The 22807-nt window shown below is 63.5% G+C and overlaps 1 protein-coding gene across 3 annotated transcripts; it reads right to left on the bottom strand.

Moving 5' to 3' along the window:
* Positions 1–239: 239 nt before the first annotated feature.
* ZDHHC5 (zDHHC palmitoyltransferase 5) lies at positions 240–22769 on the bottom strand. Of its 3 annotated transcripts, none has more exons than XM_074586744.1 (12): positions 22656–22769; positions 15120–16472; positions 6627–6748; positions 6016–6173; positions 5729–5901; positions 5515–5617; positions 4915–5006; positions 4676–4808; positions 4126–4249; positions 3055–3167; positions 2024–2898; positions 240–1630 (listed from the first exon to the last, which is right to left on the bottom strand). In XM_074586744.1, exons 2-12 carry the CDS (start codon positions 15221–15223, stop codon positions 1465–1467), a joined length of 2163 nt encoding a protein of 720 aa, XP_074442845.1. In that variant the 5' UTR covers positions 15224–16472; positions 22656–22769; the 3' UTR covers positions 240–1464. The 3 variants fall into 3 exon arrangements, with proteins under 3 accessions (XP_074442845.1, XP_074442847.1, XP_074442846.1); XM_074586746.1 differs by lacking the exon at positions 22656–22769 and adding an exon at positions 19253–19309; XM_074586745.1 differs by lacking the exon at positions 22656–22769 and having other exon boundaries at positions 15120–16860.
* Between the last annotated feature and the right edge of the window lie 38 nt (positions 22770–22807).

The raw sequence follows: 22807 nt of genomic DNA, 5'->3' as shown, positions 1-22807 counted from the left end.
CTGGGGCACCTTCCCAGAGCCACTTTGCTTGTGCCCTGAAAAAACTTACCTTCTGCGGGAGCAGGGTTTGCCCAAAAGCAGCCTGAGCCTCCCCAAAAGGGGGCTGGGCTGGGCTCTCCTCAGCCGCCCCTCTCCTCTGCCCCTGGAGCGGAGGGAGCACGGGCTGAGACCCTGAAGGGCAGGAGCCCTGTGGGGGCTCCTCCATCCCTGGACGCTAAACAAAGCACACACATGCCTGCTGGGGTGGCTCATTAAATATCCTTTTATTCCTCATTTTTTTTAAATGGCTAATAGTAATAAAAAAAACAATGGTGTGGCTCTGCGGAGGCCACGGGAGAGATATTGCCGTAGAGAAAGAGTCAAGTAGTGCCTGAAGTTTTGCAGGGCCATTTGCCCAGGCAGGGGCGGGGGACGGGGAGCACTGGGCTCCTTGGCTGCAATTTTTTTTTTTTTTTTTGGCATGTGATGAGAAAATATTGCTTTACGGGGAACATGCCCCGCTGGCCTTCCTCTTCCCCAAATGGAAATAAAAACAACCGTGTGACAGCAAGAAAACCCCATCAGACCCATTTAAAAAAAAAAAAAAAAAAAAAAAAAGGCAACAAAACCAACAACCCCCCCTCCCCAACCAACACAAACCCTGGGGAAACATAAAAATAGCAAAAAAAAACCACAGGTGGGGAAAGGCCGGAGCCCGCGAGTGTTTCTCGGTGCCGTCCAGCGCCCACGGGTGGCAGCTGGCACCAGGGTCTGGGGAGGGGGCTGCCCTCGGCCCCCCGGGAGGGAGCCGGGGCTGGAGGCTCCACAGGAACTGGGGTGGGGGAGCAGCACCTTGGCCTTCGCTGGGGCACCCCACGGCCCCGCCTGGGGGAGAGCAGCCCCCCAGCTCATCCCAGCAATGCGGGGGGCGGCCCTGGCCCCACATCCCTCCTGCGGGAGCAGGGATGAGGTGGGGGTCAGGCCCTGGGCACGGAGGGCGCAGTTTCTTCCTCTCTCTGGGTAAGATATATCATTTCTGCTTTTTTTTTTTTTAATATTTATATTTATATATATAGATATTTATATATACACACACCTGATAACTCAGAAAGAGAAAAAAAATAGAATCCGTAACAATAATAATAAAAAAAAGTATTCTGGTTTAAAAACAATCCGTTCCTACCACGCTAGGCGAGCGAGTGATTGCACAAGGCCCACGGGCGGCTGCCCAGCCGGGACGGAGCCAGGCTGTGGCCCCCGAGCCCCCGCGCCGGCCGGGGCGGCAGTCCTGGGCGGGGGGCAGCGGAGCAGCCCTGCTCGGGTGTGTGTCAGCCCCCCGAGTCCCGGGGAGGGGGGCGCAGAAAGAGAAAAGCGTTGGGGGCTGCTGGCCCGTCCCCCCCGTCCCGGCTCTCCCTGGAGTCCGCAGAGTGTCCGGCCGCAGAACGTCCCTCGGGAGGCAGGTGCGGGGGCGAGCGGCCATGCCCCTCATACCGAGATCTCGTAGGTGGTGCCCCCCACGCCAGAGACCTTCTTGACTCCTCCACGGGTGGGGCTGCTGAGGGGCACCTGCCCCGGGCCCGGGGGGGCCGAGCCCAGGCTCTTGGGCTGCCCGTTGGACTTGCTGTAGGCTGTTCTCATCTGCACCTCGTCCCTGGGGGGAAGGAAGGATGGACACGGGTGTGAGGGGGGAGGCAGCGGGGTGGGGGCAGGACAGGACCCCCAGGAGGGAGCCCCGGGGACCTGCAGCACCCACACGCCGCTCCAGCTCCCCGTGAGGCCCAGGGGGGCGTCTGGGGGGACACCAGCTCTGTGCTGGGAGGAGGAGGAGGAGGATTTCCCTCGCCCTTCCTCCAGCCTACGCGCAGCATCACTCCCCAGTGAGGGGCGTTTTGCTGCTGCCGGGGGCTGGAGGGGCCACCAGGATCCCTCCAGCGTGTCCTGGCGAGGCCCCCCCACTTCTGTGGGGCTGTGGATGGCTCTGTGGACCCCCCTCTGTGGGGCTGCGGGTTGCCCCATGCACAAGGCAGCCGTGGCCAGTACTTACTTTGGTGCCAGTAATGGCTGCAAGGCCACCTCCTCCGTCTCGGGGACGCCGGCCTGGGAGGCTGTTTTTTGGCTGCTGTAAGACACGGATTTGCCCAGGTGGGGGGCGGCGGGTTGGTCGGGGGAGCCGAGGGAGCGCACCCGGGGGGGCTCGGGCTTGCCGAAGCGGGGAGGGGCCGGGCGGGTGAGCGGGTTCTTGCCCAGGGGCGAGCGCTTCGAATCGTCCGAGGAAGAGCTGGTGCGGGGTGCGTTGCTGGAGCCCGGCGTCGACTGGATGCCCGAGTCCGCCAGCCCCGCGTCCTCCTCCCTGCCCGGGGCCGGCGGCGGCTGCTGCAGCAGCTTCTCCCGCTCCTGGATGGAGGCCACGATGTGGCGGGAGAGATTGTCATAGCGCACGGGCGAGGGCTCGCGGGGTGGCGCGTGCTTGGGGGAGATGGCGGCGGCGAAGCGGCCGTGCAGGTCGGTCTCTCTCTGCTGGGCGATGCGGGCCGAGAGGAAGGGCGAGGTGTAGCCCACCGGCGGGTCAGGCTCCGGGCCCGCCTGCACCGACTCGAAGTCGGGGCTGTCGGAGGGCGTCAGCAGGCTGTCGTAGGACAGGCTGCCGTTGCGCGTCTGGTTCACCAGGCTCTTGTAGGAGGTGGAGGTGGTGCCCTCCGAGCGGATGGACTGCAGGTGGCCCATCTCGAAGCCCGTGCCCTGGGCCGACTTGAGGCTGGAGGAGCGGGAGCCACTGGAGAGCGGGTCGAAGTGAAAGCTCTTGCCGAAGGTGGGCGAGCGGAAGCTCTCGGGCTCCAGGCTGGGCTCCGAGCGGTAGCTGGGCTTGCGGCTGCTCTCGCAGATGGAGTTGGGCTCCTTCAGGCTGTTCACTCGGCTCAGCTGAGGGGCAGAGATCGGCACTCACCCGCAGGAAGACGGGGCCCCCGCAAAGCTCCCAATGCCCTTCCCGCACCCTCCCCCAGGATGCCGGGATACCCTGGAGGCTGGGCTCCCCCTTGCTCGGCCTCAGGGAGGTGGCGGCGGGCACGGCCTTACCTTGGCGCTGGTGGAGTGGGGCAAAGCTGCCGAGCTGCTGCTGCTGCTGTAGCCGGGCCGGTACTTGTACATGGTGGGTGTCGGGGGGCTGTCCTTGCCTAGCAAGCTGCTGTCTGCAGGTGGGGGACGAGAGAAAGACGCTCAGACAGGTGGCGGCTCCCCGGGGCTGTGCAGGGGAAGGAACGCCACGGGAGCCCTGCCCTCCCTCCCCAAGAACCGGCTCGGAGCCTGGAGCGGACAGACCAGGGAGGCGGAGGTAGAGAGAGGGACAGGCTGGAGGAGAGGCGCACTGGGGGCGGATGAAACGGAGCGAGATGGAAAACATGTCCCCACGGACATGTGTCTGGGGCTGACACTTCCATGCCCCTGCAGCGGCCCCAGCTGGGTGACAGCCTGGGGTTGGTGGGGCGTGCGCTGCATGGAGGTGTCAGTGGGTGCCCGGGCACCCCATGGACCTGCTGGCCATCACCCCACGGACACACATGGCACAGCCCTTCTCTGGGCAGCGGGGCTGTGCCCGGCCGGGGGACAGGGAGAGCTGCAGAGGCCTCTGGCCGGCTGCAGGAAGCGGCTGCTTCCAAGCTCTGCCCTTCACATCCCACCTCTCTCGCCAAGCCCACGCCGGCAGCTCCAAGCGCTGCTTCGCTGGCGCTCAGGGAAGCGGGGAAAGCGAGTCACGCAGGCTGCCACAAATGTGCTCTCTGCTGCCAAGCCAGGCCCACCACTCCTTCGCCTCCGCCGTCCGGGCGACGCTCCTGCGCCTGCCTGCAGCACGGCCGCCCACGCGTCGCAGCTCACAGCGGCTCCGGACAGGCACCGCGCTGCCTCGGCTCGGCCTCCTGCTCCTCTGCGACGGAGCAGAGCTGGCTGTAAGCATCCCAATGGCTTCTCCAAGTGCAAGGGGCCACATATGCCAGCCCAGAGACGCAGGCACGTCCTGCCCCACAACGCGGTGGTGCTGATGTGCTTCAGGTCTGCCCTGTTCCGCCTACGGCCCTGGCTCCTGCTCTGCCTGGCGCAGCTCTGGGCTCCCCTCCCAGCGGCTGCCTGGGACCCTGCGTCCTTCCTTACCCTCGTTGGTGGCCAGGGTTAAGTGTGTCCTCAGGCCCGTGTAGCGGCTGAGGTCTGGCTTAGGTGGGGGTGGCGGCTCGGCGTCAGCAGACTGGCTCTCCGTCACCTCCAGGCTTCCTTTGGACTGCAGAGACAAAGCGCAGAGGGAGGGTCAGAGGGGTGCCGAGACCTCGGCCCCCCCCCGGGACAGGCAGGGAGCGGGCAGTGGCATTCGGGGGCTCTCACTGCCATCTCCCAGGCCATCCTGAGCGCTTGAAGGCGGCACGTGCCTTGGGTGCTGGGGAGTGCTGAGGAAGGGGAACCTCCGTGGGATGCTGCGAGGGGGAAGGACGGGACCGGGAAGGGCAATGGAGGGTGCAAAGCCTCATGTGGCTGCTGCCGCATGGGAGGGACATGGTTTCCGTCCCGTGGGGACACAGAGCAAGATGACACAGAGGGCAACGGGAATGTGACGAGGCTCACTTGGTTCTTTACTCACGGATGCAGGGCTGCACCCCTGGGCTCCATGGAGGGCCCCAATGCAGGGACCGCTAATCCCCACCTTCCTCACCTTCGTCCTCTTCAGCTCTGTCTGGATACCGTTGTCCATGATCTTGACAGTGATCTGACCGTCCGACACCTCAGGCCGCAGGAAGGGGGGTCTCACCAGCACCGTCTGCTCAGCCTTGGGGCGCCCGAGGTATCTAGGGAGAGGGGCGGGAGGAAGGTCAGGGCCTGGAGCTCGGGCTGGGGCCACTTGCCTGGGAGCTGCAGGGCCAGGGGGGCACCACCGTGCTGTGCCAGGCTCACCTGGGGGCCGGGGAGCTGCAGAGGACCCGGCTGACATTCTTACAGCAACCGTTGGTGAAGGGGTTGACACCGCCGCGGAACTTGCCCGTCACCTGTGGGAGGAGGAGGAGCATCGCAGCGTACCGGGGCAGGCAGGGACCCCCGGAGGTCCCTGGTCCAGCCAGCCAGGCCAGGCTGCCCAGTTTGTCCAGCTCACTCATGGCAGTCTCCAGGGACAGAGATACTTGGAGATACTCCCCCTTCTCCGGGTCCCCGTTCCAGCGTTCAACCACCCTCGAGGGGGAAAACTCTTTCCCTAATGTCTAACGGGAAGCTGCCTTCTTTCCAGTTGTGCCTGTCCCCTCTTGCCCCCTGAGAGGAGCCCGCCCGGCTCCATCCTCCCAACAGCCGCAGCAAAGATCCCCCGTCTCCCGGCTGCGCAGACGAGGTGCTCTCAGTCTCCCCTCACCGACATCTTGTGCTCCAGCCCCCGACCGACTCAGTGGCCCCCCCTTGCCTGAATCCAGCCTCCCCACGTCTGTCTCATCTCAGGGAGCCCCTAAACATACCCCAATGTGGCCTGATGGGGGCTAGCAGCCCTGCACCAGCACCCAGACATACCTGTTCGTTGGTAGTGCGGCCCCTTGCCACGAGCACCACGTGGAACCCCGTAAGGCCAGCGACGGGAATGAAGAACAAGCCGGCCACGCACATCACCACCATACTGTCAGCAGGCAGCTAAGGAAGAGCCGCAGCCCTGCCCCAGAGCACGCTGCCCCCAGCCCCACCATCCTCCCCCGCCTCGTCCCCGCTCCCGCAGCCGCGCAGAGGATACGTGACCGCCATGCGGACACCGGAGAGCTCCTCCACCTGGTAGAGGACGTAGAGCAGGCCGAAGCCGAACACCCCCATGATGTGTGTGGTGAGCGACAGCAAGAAGAGGAAGAAGTAACGGTAGTTGCGCCGCCCGATGCAGTTGTTGACCCAGGGACAGTGATGGTCAAACTCCTGTCGGTGGGGAGAAGACACGGTGAGGGGCCTGGCTGCCAGGGCCTCCTGCCCGTGCTACATATTAAACTCTATGTGGAAAGGGAGAGGCATCGAGACGCGGCGGCTCCTCACCTCCACACAGTTGTCGCAGACGCTGCAGTGGGAGCAGCGCGGCGGCCGGTAGAAGCGGCAGGTTGCGCACCATTTCATGCGCACCTGAATGCCCTTGATCTCCACCGTCTTGTAGAGCGGGGCTCGGAAGTCGTCCTCCTTGTCCTCGTCCTCCTCAGCTGACAGGGAAACCCCAGCACAGCGTCAGGGCGTGGGGGAAGGTGGCGCCGGGGCCCAGCTGCCCCCCCGAGCTGGAGGCGTCTGGCATCGCCCTCCTCTGTCACCAGGCCCATCGCACCCGGCACAGGGACTGGCCGGGGACCCCCAAATACAGGTAGAGGAGCGGGGGGGCTCGCCCAGGCCCTGCCCCGAAGCCATGACACCCGCCTGAGCCCCGGGTACCCAATACGGGGTGCCAGGATTCCCCCTGCTCCCGACGCCTGGTCCTGCAGGCTGGGTGCTGGACCCAGAGCTACCGTCCCCAAAGCGTGTGTCACCACCCGGTCCCACCCGGGCAGGGCATGGAGGGCTCTCCTCCAGCCGTTCGGGGTCTGTTAATCCTCTTTACCTCGGAGGAAGGGTGGAAGGAGGCAGCTCTATCCAAGACACTTCCCGGGCAGAGCCAGACTCACCTCGCGGGAATATGCCAGGGTCCATGAAAGTGGCCATACTGAAGTTGGCCAGCACGAAGAGGAAGACGACGGCATTGTAGATGGGAATGACAGGGGAGATGTACAGGCTGAGCCCCGGGCACCTGCGGGCACAAAAGCAGTGAGACACCGGGCCCTGTCCCACGGGTCACTCCTCGCGCAGCCCCGGGTAGGGGACACTGAGCTCTGACAGCTAATTGTGTCCCCTGAGCACACAGCCGTCCCTGTAAGCCATTCCTGCCGTGCTCGGTGGTGGCCCGGACGGGAAGTCCACATCCCCGCTGTGTTTCCGGGAGGTTCCCTGCCACCAGCTCTTCCTTTCGCTCTCCCCAGCGTCCCCGCACCGAGCTGGAGCTGCACCTGGAGCAGACGGACCTCGGTGCAACCAGACCCCTGCCAAGACCAGCCAAACCCCCGCCCCGGGGACGCCTCTGGGGGCTGCTACAGGAGCGCTCGGGCAAATCCTTACGGAGCAAAACCACCGCTTGCCCCGTGCACCTGCAGCCCCACTGGCGCCGCTGGTGCAGGACCCCGTCACCGCAGGGAGCGATAGCGGGGTGAGCCAGGCCGACGGCACAGGGGACACCAGGAGGGATCCGGCCACAAAGCACCCAGGTGTCACCTTTCATGTGTCACACCCGTGAGCACAGGGGACACAGGGGACCCCGCGAGGGGACGGAAAACCAGCAGCAGCTCTGGTGCCTCCAGAGCTGCTCCTGCTCCTCACATCAGCCCGGAGACAACTCTGGTGGCACGTGGGGACCCGTCACTGCACCAGCTGTCCCCGGGCAGCACCCAGCTCCTCTGCGGGCCTGGCCGAGGGGCCGGGTGGGAGCACGGTGAGGGAATCACCGCTGTCCCCTGGCCCCGGGCAGGCACGGGCTCGGGACAACGGGCTTCCCCCTCAGAGGCGCCAGAGTAATACCCTAATCTGCTTTGCTGCTGGGAGTTTAATCCCGCAGATCTAGGGCAGCATCTGTCCCTCTCTTCCCCCCGCAGCGATAACCGCAGATGGATTTAGGCAGCAGGAGCGGAGCGCGGGGCTCGCAGGCAGGGTGACATATGGTGCCAGCGCCGTAATCCCCCGCAGCCCCCGAGCAGGTAGAGGTGAAGGGGCAGGCGCTGGTCCTGTCCCCTCCTCCACCACCACCTGCTGGGACTCAGCCGGGGGACGGGTCCTGTCAGCAGCGAGGCAGCCCCTCTCCTGCCATGGTGAATGAGCCGTTGGTCCAGGGCTCTCCCCCAGTTCAGCCCAGTGCAGGGCTGGCAGGGCCCTGGGTGAGGGGGACGGGGTGTGAGGGGACAGGGATGGTGCCAGGCGAGTGTCGGGCAGGAGATGAGATGGGTCCGGGCTGGCGGAGCGGGCAGACCTGCCCCGGCACCCAGCCGGCAGCGGAGGAGGGAGAGGCGGGCAGGGCGCACCCAGCACCGGGCACGGCTCCATGCCCTGCACCCGGGGAGGGGGGACGCAGCAGCAGGACCAGCCCTGCGCCGGCCAGGGACAAGGACAAGGCGGTCCCGGTCCAGGCACAGGAGAGAGGGAGGGCAAACCCTCTCGACTTTACAAGATGCCCGGCCAGCAAGAGTGCACCGGGACGCCAGCCCTGCTCTGCCACCCAGCACACTCCTCCTTCTGCTCCTCCTCGCCCGACGCGGGGCCGGGCACCTCCACCCTCAGCAGCACCTCCCGGCCCCAGCCCTGCAACCAGACCAGGGCTGCACCTGCAAACTGTCTTCTCCAAAACATCTTCCACACCCCCCCGCTCCTCCATGCTGCTCGGGAGCCCCCCGCGCTCTCCTGGGCACCCTGGGCGCTGCCTCCCCATCTCCACGAGCTCTCCCGCAGGGCGGGGAGCGGCTCCTCCACAGCCCGCCCAGCACCAGCCCCAATGGCTCCGCCATCTCCATTGGAAGCTGGCCAGGCGGATCCTCCGCAGAGCAGCTGGGATGGGCCGGCGAGGAGGAGCCCTCTCCAATCTGCGCCCCGAAACCCTTGGGAAGCAGCTCCGCGGAGGTACGGGACGTACGTGACATCGCGAGGCCGAGGCCTGAGCAAGGGAAGAACACGCTAGCTGCGTCGAGCCCAGCTAGCCCAGTACGACCGGCTGCTGTGGGACTGGAAGCCACGCCAGGAGCAAGGAGGTCACACCTCGCCCAGCCTCCCCAGCCCCTCTGATGGGCTGTGCCCGGGGACTGGGCTTGTCCCACCCGCCCCCAGAAGCCAGCTGCTGCCGGGGCTGCCCCTGGCCACCCACCCAACAGCACCAGCAAGAAACGCTTGAGTGGCTTGCAGAAAACGAAGGGGAGAAAGTCTCCCAGTCTCGCAGAGGGGAAACTGGTACTTGCGGCAGGGCAGGCTGGCAAGGCAGGGAGCCGCAGCCTGTGGGTACTGGCCCAGCAGCCGAAGGAGAGCTGGGCAAGGGGCAAATGCCCATCCCCGCAGCTCCCAGCACCGGGGCCATGCCAGTGGTGCGGTTTCAAGGAGATGGGTGGCTTCGTTAGCCCCCACCTCTCTTCATCGCCGCTGCTGTCCCTGTCTGCGAGGGACGCGGCAGGGCTGCTCTCTGCCCTCCTGGAGGGGCAGCCCCTTCGGAGGGGGTTGTTTGGTTGGACTCAATGATCTCAAAGGTCCTTTCCAACCATGAAGATTCTATGATTCTCTCCTCCCCTGCCCTGGGCACCAGACACAGACACAGTGCTGAGGGGAAGGTGGCCACTCATAAAGTCACTTCGCCCAAAGGAAAGGCAGAGCCAAGCACCCCACATCACCGAGCTGAGCACCCCAACTCCAGAGGAGCCTCCCCGGCTCTGCTCTCTGCCGGGTAAGAGCAGGAGAGGAGAGGGGCAGGCGGGACTCAGATGAGCCCTAAAGGTAGGAAAAGCCCCAGACACCCCGAGCAAGGAGGTCCTGTCTCTACGAAGGGATATCCCAGCCCAAATCTTTGCCTGAAAGGGCTGGAGGGGGGCCAGGGAGACCCGCCGCATGCCAGCCCTCCCTGCACGAGGGCAATGCAGCGAGGCTGAGCCACACACACAGCCCACGTCCTGGAGAGATGGGCCCTGGCGCGGCAGGGAAGGGCTGAGCTGCCCTGGCGGCGCTGGCACAGGGGAAAAGCCCCGGGGCAGGCAGAGAGGGGGGCCTTCCTGGGGAAGGGAATGCCTCTCCCATCACCTCCCGTGCCGTCTGGGCACTGAACCCTCCCCAGCAGGGAGAAGCACGGCTCCCGGGGGGCGGCCAGCAGATCCCCCAGCATGAGAAAGACCGACCCTTTAGCTAAGGGAGCACCAGCAGCGTCCAGACACCTTGGCACTGAGGACGCCGCTGCCATAGCGTTAAAAGGGCAACCAATGACGCCAACGGATCAAACAGAGGACCTGCCTGGGGTCACCGATCCCCCTCGTCAGCCCCGCTCTGCTCTGGGGGCTCAGAGGACTCGCTGCAGCGCGTCCTCCAAACCCAGCCTCCACGCCAGGGGGCTGCAAACCCTAAAGCGGGACCCCGATTTCTCCAAGAGCCAACCTGCCAGACTCCGCAGGCAGGTGGAAGGTTGAATGTCAGCCTCCAGAAAGCAGAATCGATTGGAGAAGCTGGCGCGGCGCCCGGGGGCCAGCTACAGCTCCCATCCTCATCAGGTCTCGCCAGCTGCCGGCAGCGGGACAGGGCCAGGGCTGCTCCGCACCCAGCACCACCGGCCGGGGACGCAGAGCCAACGGGGCTGGGATTTCAGGGGCCAGGGCAAGTAGAACACCCTCCCCAGGGCCAGGAGGACCCGCAGCCATGAGGGCAGCCCCAGGCTGAGCACCACTGGGGGTCTCCTCCCAGCCCACCGCCTGCCGCCCCCCCAGCTCTCTCCAGGGACCCCCCACGCCAGAGGGACGCAGGAATCCTCAGGATACACAGACCACCTGCTACTCGAACCAAACCGCCTGCTGGCATCTGTGCTCATGGCCCCGAACACAGGGGAGTTGCCTCCCCGAGACCAGCCCCCCCGCGGTGGGGACAGGGTCCTCTGCAGCGCAGGGAGCAAAGGTGGCGGCCCATCCCCGAGCGGAAACCTCCGTATCAAAGCACCGACGTGTTTCTGCCTCTTGCTCTCCCAGACAGAGAGACGGGGCTGCAGACCCTGCCTTGACACCCGGCGCAGCCGGGGAGGAGGAGGGGGAGGAGGAGGAGGAGGAGGAGGAAGGCTGCTCGCCATCATGGCCACACAGGTCCCGGAGAACTCATCAAGTTCCCTCTGCAGATTGGGATGCAAAGCACGCCCATCGCTGGAGGAGCTGTCGAGACTCGTCTCTGGCAGCACATAAGAGAAATCGGGGAACCTGGGGCGAACTGAGTCACATCTGGATCTGAGACGGGCTTTTTGCCACCAGTAACACCAGGAGAAGCCAGTCACTCCCCAGCCTGGCTTCTCCTCCCCTCCGCGTGCCCGGAGCCACCCCACGTCCCCTGCCCTCTCCAGGGACGCCTTCCCCGCCCTGCCTGCACTCCTGGACTCCGACCGGCCACGCAGCGCACCGGAGGGGCCGGCACCGTGCCAGGGCCGGGCTCTCCGAGGGCTGGACTCTCCTGACGACCTTGCTGCCGACACAGCCCCTGCTCACCGCCGCGGTCCCACAAGCGCGGATCCAACCAGGACTGTGTGTCCCAGCGTGTGCCAGAGGCACCACCGGCTCCAGAAGCTGCCGCAGCCCACCGTGTCCTCACACCTCTCCATTCTCTGCTCCACCAGTGCTGGAAGAGGTGAGAGCTCCTGCCCCAACAAGCGCAGCTCCCTCGAAGCCTTCCCAGCTGCGAGGATGGGAGGAAAAGTCGGGGTCAGAGGTTTTACAGACAGATTCACCTAATTGTGAGGAACAGTTTATACTTCGCAGCCTTTGACACAGCCCCCAAAGCCCTGCTGAGCCATGGCCACAAGCAAGAGCCCAGGTCAAGAGAAGGAAGAGGCCGACCAAGGGCACGGTGTCCACAGAGCCCCCGGGTGCTCCCTCCTCCCGAGGGAAGAGGAGGCTGAGACTGGCTGCACCAGGAGCAGGGATCAGTATAAACCATGGGGAAGACCGAGGAATGGACAAAGCGACCCCAGGGGGGAATTTTGGTCCTAAAGCAGCACTTCTTTGAGACCCCAGCCGGACAGAGACCCCCAGCTGCTGCCAGAGCGGGGACGGGAGCAGCCCCTCTCCCAGCTGCCTGCTCCCTCCAGCGCAATCAGCCCCAGATCATTTCAACGGCCGTGTGTTCTGCAGCATCTCCTAGTTAAATTAAATAGAGCTCTTGGCCCAGAGATACAAATCCTGGGCCAGTGCGGATGGACCAAAAGGTGTCTGGTGGATACACTAGAAATAACACAATTGGACCTTTCAGGAGAGCCGTGCCGAGCTCCAGCCACTCTCTGCCTGGAGGTGTCCTGGGGCCCCCCCACCTCACAGCTGCCATTTCACTTCCCAGAGTAAGAGCTTTGGGACCGATGCTGACAGCGAAACCCTCCCCGGCCAGCACGCAGCCGCCTCCCCACTGAGCGACCCGTGTGAAAGTGCCCTGCACCCCGCCGCTCCGCTTGAGATTTAATTTGGTGTCTCAAAGTAGGTTAAATAACATCCACTGACCTACAATTAAAGCGACCCTGCCCAGGTGTTCCTGTTCTGAACAAACCTGCTCCACGGCCCCGGCGCTGCTCCCGGCGCTGCCTCGCACCATGCTGCTCGCTGATAAGCAGCTGTGGCGACGGCTCCAGCCAGGCACCACCGGCTGGGACACAGCAGCAAGGACGGGGGTGGGCTGGAGGGCTATTCCCCCCCAAAGTGACAAAGCCTGTCCCCCCTGGGTCACGGTGTGCCAGGCACAGCGGCTCAGGGAACATCACCCGCTCCCTCCTCTTCTCCTTCATCCCCCTGGAGTGGCCGCATGGAGTCAGCGACTTCCAGCGGGCGTCTGACAGCCCGAAGCAGCCAAACCTCCACCCTCGGAGCTGCCAGCCACGCCGGCCCGGCACACGCTCAGAGCCTGCACGCCTCTGAGCGACACCACCAGCTGGAAGGAGTAAATCAAACCCGCTCTGTCTTTTGGTCGTCAAATTACTCTTTTATTGCCTGGCGGTTGCCAGGCGTTAAAGCCACGGTGACCTTCCAGCCAGTGATGGCTCCGTCCCGGGAGCGGCAGCAGACATCACGTATGGCCCTTCTGCCTCTCAGGAGGAGCTGCCTCCCCCGGCCCCAGCTAACAACAGCCCCAGCAGTAAAACCCCATAGTCCCGGCTAACAACAGCCCTGGCTAATGCCAGCCCTGGCAGTAAAACCCCTCGGCAGGGAAAGCTCTGGCCGGGGCACAATTAGAATCACAGAATCATAGAACTGCCCGGGTTGGAAGGGACTCCTCAGATCATCAAGTCCAACCACCAGCCCAACACTGACAAAAAACACCACTAACCCATGCCCCTAGGTTTAACAATGGTTTTTGCCCCGCAGAAGTTTGGCAATGGTGCCCCGCAAGAGGAAGCCACCCCAGGGAGCGGGAGAGGCTGCCGGGAGCAGGGGCTGCACCCCCTTCTCTGCCCGGCCAGGACCCTGTGGGGCAGAGGAGAGAAGGACAAAGGGATCTGGGCTGATCTCCTGCCTCCCCGCAGAGGGCTGGAGGGACAGAGCCCAGCAGTGAGACTGTGGCTGCCCACCTCCAGACCAGCGTGCGCTGGGGCAGGGGAGGAGAGGAGGCATGGGGAGAGGAGGGAGGGAGGGGGAGGCTCGAGAGGCAAAGCAGAGCCAGGGGCAGCTGGATGGAGGGAGGGAGGAAGGAAGGGAGACAACCAACATGCACCGCATTGAGGGGATGCAGGCAGCAGTCATCCACTGCCTCCTCTGCCCTGCCCGGGCCAGTGGCTGCCTGCGCCCCAGGCCAGCGGCCGGCATGTCTCCGGACTGCCCTGACAATCCCAAACCCTTTGCACGGAGCCACCATCAACCCCTCCACGGTGTGAGCACACAGAAACACCCGTCTTACCTACAGATCTCTCTGCTGACACCCCAAACGCATCCCCTCTCAGATCCCGGCCCCAGAAGCACTCTGGGATTTGATACCCAGTCCCGGTCGCCCTGGTCTGGCATTCCTGCCCCGCACACACGTGCCTTGGCCGCTGGAGCAGGGAGCGCAGGTCCCTGTGGGGCTCAGCGACAGCCCGGCTGCCTCCTCAGTGCCCCCAGGTCCTGCCCCCCCAACATCACCCCAAACCAGCTCAGCTCGGCCCCCAGCGACTGTTAATGAGCTATTTGTCACCCGGGAAGTGAAAATGTTAGGGTGAGCAGCAGCCCTACCCCTCTCCCAGCCCAGGGAGATCCCTACGGTAGGGTCTGGCCCTCTCCAGTGACTGGTACCATTTTACAGCCTGGCTTTTCCCCTCCGCTGGCAGGTCACCTCCTTCGGGTCCTCTCCAGAGATACTGAACCCTGGTGTCCTCAGGGCAAAGCTGACATCAACAGCAGCGAGAGACCCATGCAGGGGCCGGAGTGCTTCTCCTTGAACTTTCCTTTGTGGCTCACAAACCAGTTACAAAACCCTAAAAATAACACGGAGCCTGCCCCAGTCCACCAAACCACTTCACTTTGCTCTGAAGGAGAAAATTATCTATGCCATTTTCCATGCCATTTTCCACCTATAGGTCACAAACGAATTCCCAGCCCGGCTGATTCGCGAGTGAGTTGCCAGTGAGACGAGCAAGTTGTGCAAACACCTGAGAACGGGAGAGGAGCGGCTGCCGGGCTCTGGAGCCGAGCGGTGGCAAGGATCCTCACTGGGATCACTGAACGGTCGGGGCTGGAAGGGACCTCTGGAGATCATCTAGTCCAACCTAGATTCACCCAGAGCAGGTGGCACAGGAACGCATCCAGGCGGGTTTGAATGTCTCCAGAGACGGAGACTCCCCCACCTCTCTGGGCAGCCTGTGCCAGGGCTCTGCCACCCTCACAGCAAAGAAGTTCCTCCTCGTGTTTAGATGGAACTTCCCATGGTCAAGTTTGTGCCCTTACCCCTTGTCCTGTCGCTGGGCAGCGCTGAAAAGAGCCTGGCCCCATCCTCCTGACACCCACCCTTTCAGTATTTATCAGCATTGATAAGATCCCCCCTCAGTCTTCTCTTCTCCAGACTATAAAGACGCAAGTCCCTCAGCCTTTCCTCATGAGAGAGATGTTCCAGTCCCCTCATCACCTTTGTGCCCTGGATCCACCGTGCCCCGCTTCCTCTGGCTCATCTCACGGGAAAACCCAGCAAAACGGGTCCAGCTGAGGCTGAAGTGCTCCCAGGATGGCAGGGCTACTCCATCGGCCATCCCTTCGCACCCAGAGCGCATCATCCCCGCTTTAGTCCAGCCAGAAGCCACAGCTCCTCTGCTGGACAACCCCCCTGTGGTCTCTGCCCCCCAACCTCATGGCACGGCACGGAGGGGCCGGGTCCCCCTTTGCCCTCCCCGCTCTTTGGCTGGGACTCACGTGAAGGCAAAGAAGAGGGTGGTGGCTCCCACTAGGAAGATGGCAGCAGCCGAGACCGGGACGTATTTGCTGGGTTTGAATCTCTTTCCAGATGCTGCTGGCATGTTGGAGCTGTGGTGGGGGGTCCGCCCCGCAGCATAGCCCAGGCCCAGCGGAGTCGGAGCCAGGCGAGAAGGGGAGGGGAGAGGGATGGGGGCAAACCGCTACCCGGCCTCCGCGCCTGCTCCCAGGGCCAGCTCCGACCGGGGTGGAGGGTCCAGAGAAGTCCACGGCAGTCTCTGGAGGCCCAGGAAAGGCGTCCACACTACGCTCTGTCCTGCGAGAGCTCGCGGGTGCAGGGAAGCGGGGTTAAAAACATTAAAAATTCAGAACGAAGAACCGGATTTGGACTTAAAACGTTGGGGCAGGAACACCAAGAGCCCTCATGAGCTTTCCTGCGTCAGGCAACAGCCTGCAAAAAGCAGGTCCCCACGGCTGACAGCGGCACCACGGGGCAGGGAAACCTCCCAGCTCCGGCAAGCGAGGAGCTGGGTGGGCACCTTCCCACCCAGTGAGCACCCTGGGAAACAGCAAGATATGGGTAAACTTCTTGCAAAAAAAGCCACTCTGGGAGCCTCAAGGAAGCCACTTCTCCTTTTTAATCCGCCCCCTGATGTGCTGCAGCCCCCTCCGGTTGATGCTCGGGAGGAGGGGGGTTGTCTCGCAAGCAATCTGCCCAGCTTCCTCCAGCACTGCTGTGCCCCCTCCTCCTCCTCCTCCCCCTCGCTGGGGGGGTCACAGGAACACTCTCCCTGATTTCACCGGGATCCGGGACTGGCTGGCTGGCGGTGGCCGTTTAATTTTATTTATTTCTCTCTTGACTGTTAAAGCCGAGGAACAGCTGGTGCAAGGTTGAGCTGTAAATCCTTTCTTTGCGAGGGGGGCGGGAGGGGAAGGTCCACCGGATTGTGTGTTTTCGTCCTCTTCCTACTTGTTCCTTTCTCCTGACCCCCCAGGCCTTTCCACAGGCTTAGTATCCACTTGGAGGTTGGGAATTGACGAAAATTTCATTAAATCTTTTCTGCAGCAACCATTTCCAAGCAGCGCAGGGTAGGATAACAGAGAGATCCGGAGGAGAGCTTTCAGGGAGCGCTTTTACAAGCCCAGAAGAGAACCGATGGTGGAAACGATGCTGAATAGGTCTGTCTCACCCATGGCCTGAGCGGTACAGGGGAAGATCTCAGTTTGTTCCAAATGGCTCCATTTTTTTCCTCCCCTTCCTTCAGTAAAATTCTTCTTCCTTAATCCACTCGTCTTTTAAAAAAAAACTACATAAAATCATTAAAACTTGACATCTGGTACGACACAGCTCACCTAAGAAAAAAAAAAATAAAATTAGCAAAGCAAGAGAAGAGACACGGTCACGTAAAACCACTCCCTGAAGTAACAGCGAGCTCCCCGGGACATGGGGTGGGCATTTAGTGGAAGATGGAAACGGCGCCCGGTAGATTTAAAACCCCGCTGGCAGGTGCCCCTCAGCACGATGCCGCTCTCCCAGCCCAGCTCTGACACAGGCTGACGCTGCAGCCCCCGTCCCGTCACCCAGCATCAGCAGAACCGAGTGATGACCACCCCGTGGAGGCCGTCATTAGCCACAGGGGCCCGGCTGCGGCTCTGCCGTCTCCCTCCCCACCCCGAGGCCCCGCTGCAGAGAAAGCCGAGGCACCCACCCACCGGAGACCCCCTGAGAAATCCATGCTGAGCCCTGAACAAGATGAGGGACCCCACAGCTGCTTGCCCACTGCCTTTCCGCAGGTGCGGCCCGAGCCGACGGCGAAGGGGCCGATCAGAGGCCTGGGGACTTAATGTGAGGGTGGAGACCGCGGGAGGAAGAGACAGCCGGGAATCTCGTCCCCTTCCCCTGGAAGGCAGGAGGCGGGAGAGGCCGTGGAGAACCTGAGTCCCCCGACCGGAGGAGGCACTCGTAGCTCCGGACGAAGGAGCGCTGGGTTCTCAGTACGTAGCCCCGGCTGTTTTGGCAACATGCCACCCTTGGCTGACCATGGGGATGCAGGAGGGAGCGCCACAGAAAACACGGAAAACCCAACTTTTCTGGAAAAGGCAGAAGGAGACACTGACCTGCCCCAAGCTCCAAACACCCCAGGGCCCACGTCAGCCGCCGGAGGAGCCCGACGCCGATGGTATCGCACCTGCTGTCACTGCCACGGCAGCCATTCCTCCCTTGTCACCCGTTCCCCGCTCCGCTGCCTCACTTGCGCTGTGCCCTGGCGACTCCTGCACTGTCTCCTTCCAGTTTGCTCCCCTTCTTCCTCCCAAAGCTTTTTTTTTTTTTCCCCCTCTTTGGAGTGGACAGAAAAATACCTAGTTCTGACTAAACACTCACGAAGGGCGAGAGAACTGCAGCACAAAATTAAAGGCACGTTTAATGACAAGAATATATTACAATTAAATCGGTTCAGTCACAAAACAAGGCGTCAGTCACTTTGGCTGACTAATGAAGAAACCGCTCCCACCACGAAGCAGCTCTTCCTTTGCAGAAACGCAGCTCAACTTCTCAAACCGAGTTGGTTTTGTTGGGTTTTTTTGTCCTTGTGACCGAGAGGAAATGCTGGACTGATGCTGGGGAAAGCTCTGGTTTCACCTGGCGGCAGCTCTCGGCCACGGTGAGTTTCAGAGTAACACCAGGGAAAGTGGCGGTTTCACAACCGGCACAGAGCTCCCGGATTGCAGCAGCTCCCGCCATCGCTCTGCCCCCCAAAACATGGCGCTGAGCTTCAGCGAGAGAAAAGAATGAGCCCCAGAGATGCACGATTTGGGGAAAATCCCGACACCCCGCAAAGCTGCGCCATCACCCATGGAGGGAAGGGCTGGCCGGAGCTGGCTGCCGCTGTGGTCCGGGCGGGCAGCAGTTCTAGGGATAGGTTACTCGGAAGTTTAAAGATGACATCACTGCTAATTACTTTAGCAGGAGCAATCTGCTAACACGCTCATCTGCTGTAACAGAACACCCCAGCCCTTTGAAAGGCTCCGCCATGAAAACAAAGCCACACCTTGAACTCAAACAGATACTGTCAGACCAAAGGAGCTTTTTCCTGGGATATTCCTCCTCCAGAGCCCTTCTCCACCCTGCTCCTCGCCCAGCCCCATCAGCGTGTCTTCCGCCTTTCCCCAGAGGTTGCCCGCGACATCGGAGCGGCCTCCCCGAGCGGGTCCTGCCCCTGACGTTCCACCTGAAGACGGAGACACAGATCCAAGCGCTCCAGCCCCTCGCACGGGTGACCTGGTGCGCCGTGCCGCTGGGAAGGTCTGCGTGCCAGCTCGGCTCAGTGCAGAAATGAGCACCGGGGAGCGCGGGAGCCAGCTCCTCACCGCACAGAGAAGGCGCGAGCCAAGATAATTGCTCCTGGGACACTCCACCTGAGCAAGCACTGCGTGTGGGGGAGAAATCCCGAGCGCCATCATTAGCGGCACCCAAGCGAGAAGCAATGCAAACACATCCCCCAGCTCCTCGCCGCCTTCACTCCAGAATCACCCCACAAGCCCTCAAACCCCCGAACGGCCGCCGAGCCCATCCCAGAGGGTCCCTCCTGGAGCCCCGTCCGTGCTGGGCCCTCCGGAGCCCCCCAGCCCCAGCGCCCACTCTGCCGGAGGGCTCAGCTGCTGCCCCCAAGCCCCAGCCAGTAGGCAGCGGGTCCCACCCCCTGTGGATGGGGATACCCAGGATGCTGAAGCCACCCAGGGTGCAGCATGGCACGGGGGGCAGGATCTCTGCTGTGCGATCTTCAAGGTGTCTTTTTCTCTTTTCTTTGGGCTAAACCACATGTCTCACCTCACCCTGACTATCCCTGGCATTTACCCTGGTGTCCAGCAGAAACACAAGCAAAATCCACCCTGATTTCCCACAGATTATGCCCATTCAGGCCACACTCACACGGATTCTCCCAAATATGCGCTTTCTTCCCTCGCCTTCCCCTTCTGCGGCCCTGCAACCCGTCTACCTCTGCTCTACCAACCCCTCCTTTCCCTCTACCTTCTTCCCAAACCCTCTGTCTCTCTGGCCACTCTGTCCCCATCCACAAAGGCCACTCACAGCCGCCCCTGCTGGAAGGAGCCCCAGGCTCATCTCGCCTTACCTGAGGCACACGCGGGCTCCGCTCCTGCCCCCGATCCCTCTCCCTCTGCCACTTCCAGCCCAGCAACTCCTCCCTCCCAGCTTCTCCAGACCTGCCTTCGGCTCAGCCCTGCTCCTTCCTCCCCCAATCAAGCTCTGCCCAGCCTGCATGTCACCGGTGACTCCCCTTTCCCTCTCCCTTGGGAATTACACCTGTTTTTCCAATCCTAGCACCCCCTCATTCAGATTATTTTCCTGGCTCCGCTCTGCACAGCCACCTCCAGAGCACTCTTCCCCGGTCTCAAGGCTTTCCCTCCACTCATACAAGGGGCTGCTTCTATTTCCCCTCGTCTGCATTTCTGGGGACTTCCTTCACTTTTTAATTCCTTCCCTCAGGGCATTTCCAAGCACGACCGCTGCCACCTTCCATTTCTTTCAGACTGAGCCTCCTTTTCTTTGGTGAAGGCCCTGTAACATCTCACTCTAATTTCCTCTTCTCCCAGTGCTTGCTTCTTGAAGCCCCGCACAGCCCCCTTCCTTCCCACCTGGCTTTTCTGGGTCTGCCACGAGCCCCTTCTCGCCGCCTTCTCCCGCAACCGACCCAGACGTAGCCTGAAGAGCCGGGCGCTTTGTGGCTCAATCTTTCTGCAGCATCAGCCGGGACACGAGAACACGCCTCACCGGGCTCTCCCCACCTCTGCTGGGTCGGGGAAAACATGTCTAACCAGCTCGCAACATTCCCTTCCTTATTTCAGCGGCTGTCGATAACCACGGCAGCTCCTCAGTGCGCTCCTGCCCCTGGAAGGAGGAAACGCACACCAACGTTACCAGCTTCCCTTAGACGGGCCGCCTCTCACCACCGCCCGGGGCCGGGAGCACGGGGAGGGGAGAGCTCGCTCTCGGTTACCGGTTCCCAAGCTTGCGTCACCTCCCCGCCACCCGCCTGCCCCAAACCGGCCAGGTTCCCACGGCGCGGCTCAGACACACACACACAATTCCTTCCACGTGAGGCAACTCCCAGGGAGGGCAGGTGCCGGATCGCACAAAGACGGGATGTGCTTTGGCTGTTCCCCTCTGTTTTGGGTAGCTACGCCCGGCTGTCGGGCGAGAAGCCTGTTCCGGAGCTCACTGTGTCCTCAGCCTCGGCACCCCCTGCCTCCCACCGCTGAGCCCCAGCAAGAAGGCCATCCTGAGCCCAAGGGCTCCCTTTTCTCCCCCCACAGGCCCCTCTCTGCTAATCTTGAGGTTGCACAATCAGATCTCACCTGCTGCTGAGCTTTAAGGCTCTAAAAATTACCAGAGAGAGCAAAAGCGCCCTCAAACCTGCTGGCCGCACAGCTGGCCCCGACCAACCAGCGCGGGAATGTCACCTGCCTCCGCTGCCCTCCCCATCCTCCCGCGGGGAGAGGTACCAGCGGGATGGGGAGGGGGCTCCAGCCAGCACCCCCCGCCGCAGGGGTCCCATGGCCACAAAGCCCGGCTGGCAAGAAGCTGAAGGGGGATCTTCCACCCCAGGCACCAGGGCTGGACACCGCGGGCCACGGTGCAGAACACACGCTGGAAGGCAAAGCCGTCAGCGGGATGGCACAGGGAGCAGCAAACACCGGGACCCCCCCAGCAACACAGAGCTGTGGGGTCTCCCCACAGGAGACAGTTTTCTCATCGCCCCCACCACGGTGACGCAGAGCTCAGGCCCGACTGTGCTCAGCGCTGCACCTGAACAGGAGTCCCTGCCTCAATGCCACAATTTGGTGACACCTTCCTGCTTCTAGCACAGGAGGAGGATGCACGGCGACGCATACCGGACACTCTGCAGGGAAGTTCGGAAAACTGGATGGAATTAGGCTTCCCCCACCGCCCTCCCGGCTTCAGGGGACATGGTCTACACCTCGCATAACCGCGCCTCCCGCAGTGAGGAACAGAGGTTGTTTAAGGTGAATAAGATACAGTAAAAGGACAATTACTTTATTGCGGACAACAGCTCGAGGGCTGGCAACCCCTCGGTGCTGATCTGTGGCTTACACCACTCCCGCCCTCCTTCCCTGCCCGCCTCGTCGGTTTACACGGGATTAGCCCCATTTCACAGGGAAGAACCACAGTGGGCGAGGAGCAGCTCCAGCCGCTCACCGCGGCGCTACGAGAGGCAGCCGCCGGTGAGGGAAGCAACGAGCCCCGTGACAGCCGTGAATGGCCCCTGGAACCGGAGTTCTCCCCTTGGAGCCCATCGGCTCCACCCAATTGCCACCGTAACCGTCCCCCGCCTGGGCTGGACCTCAGAAACCAGGAGGAATGAAGGACCCAAGCGCTCTGCTACAGACCAACCACTGTCCCGACTGGAGGGAGCGACGGTGGCCGTTAGATTAAGCCCACTATGAGGCTCCAACACCAGCTGCCCTCGTTTGGATCCACACGAGCAGATGGTCGTGTTTTGTACCCCCTGAAAAAACCAGTAGTGCCCAGTGCAGAGAAGCCCCCTTCCCCCAACCCCCAGATTCTCAGCTGTGCCGGAGAGGGAGCCGGCCGACCCGGGGAAAAGCACTTCCCAGGAGCTGGCCGGAGGAAGGTGAGAGCGGCCGCTCCCCCCGGATCGCGGGGTTTTATCTCCCCTCAGGGAGACACGACACCGACTCAGTGATCCGGGGGTTCCACACTTTGTTTAGAATTTGGGCTCTGGAGAATCCCGGCCAAGCGAGGGCAGCCCGTCACACCGACACTGGAGCGTGCTCCCGGGGGGCACTGCGCCGCGGAGGCCCGGGCCGTGGCGGGGAGCAGGGTGTCACCCCCGGCAGCCCCGGTGTGTGCTCGGGCACGGCCCCCGGGAAGCAGAGGTATGGCGGTTTTATGAGGCGCCGGGGAGGTTCCTGCCACCGCCCCGGGGTGCCCCTGCCCACCCCCAGCCCGGCGCCGTGGCCCCCCAAGGCTCGCCCCAGGTCGCCCTCGGCTTTCCCCAGCCCGGGGCAACGCGCGCCCTCCGGGGACCGGCCCCCCTGGGCGGGCAGGGCGCGGGGAGGGGACTCATGCGGGAGAAGGGCCCGGTGCCGGCGGGGGCGGCAGGGAGCGGGGCCGCCGCCCGGGAGGTGCCTCGGGCCGTGCGGCAGGGCCGGGAGGCGGCGGTGCGGAACGGTGCCGCGGGGCGCGGGCACCGGCACCAGGCGGGCGCGGGGGGCTGCCCGGCACGGCCGGGCGGGGGCCGGGCACCGCCGAGTTGCCCGGGGGGGTCTCGCCACCGGGGTCCCCGGCGAGCACGGCGCGGGGGAGACCGGAGCAGGGCCCGCGCGGCGCAGGGGGGCGGCAGCGGGCGGGGGAGGCGGCGGGGCTGGCCGGGCCCGCGGGGCCTGCGGCGGGCGGGGGCGGCGGGGCCCGGGACCGGCGGGACGAGGCGGGGGCGGGCCGCGGGGGGAGGAGGCTCGGACCACGTGACTCACCGGCGGCGCGCGGGGGCCGCGAGCAGCGCTCCCGGTCACGGAGGGTCGCCGCGCGCGGCGGCTGGGCACGACGTCACGGCCGCGCCTGCGCACGGCACGCGCCCCCGCCACCGCCCCTCATTGGCCGCCGCGCGCGAGGGACCCGCCCGGAA

This window comes from Larus michahellis, chromosome 4 (assembly GCF_964199755.1).
Source record: "Larus michahellis chromosome 4, bLarMic1.1, whole genome shotgun sequence".
NCBI lineage: Eukaryota > Metazoa > Chordata > Aves > Charadriiformes > Laridae > Larus > Larus michahellis.
This window is presented reverse-complemented; position numbering and strand designations above follow the sequence as displayed.

Excerpts from the sequence above, each read along its gene's own strand:
- ZDHHC5 (XM_074586744.1), bottom strand. The coding sequence starts at position 15,223 with ATGCCAGCAGCATCTGGAAAGAGATTCAAACCCAGCAAATACGTCCCG. Across the intron at positions 5,007-5,514 it reads GCCGCACTACCAACGAACAG|GTGACGGGCAAGTTCCGCGG; the intron begins GTATGTCTGGGT and ends CTCCTCCCACAG. Across the intron at positions 1,631-2,023 it reads CAGCCATTACTGGCACCAAA|GGACGAGGTGCAGATGAGAA; the intron begins GTAAGTACTGGC and ends CCTTCCCCCCAG.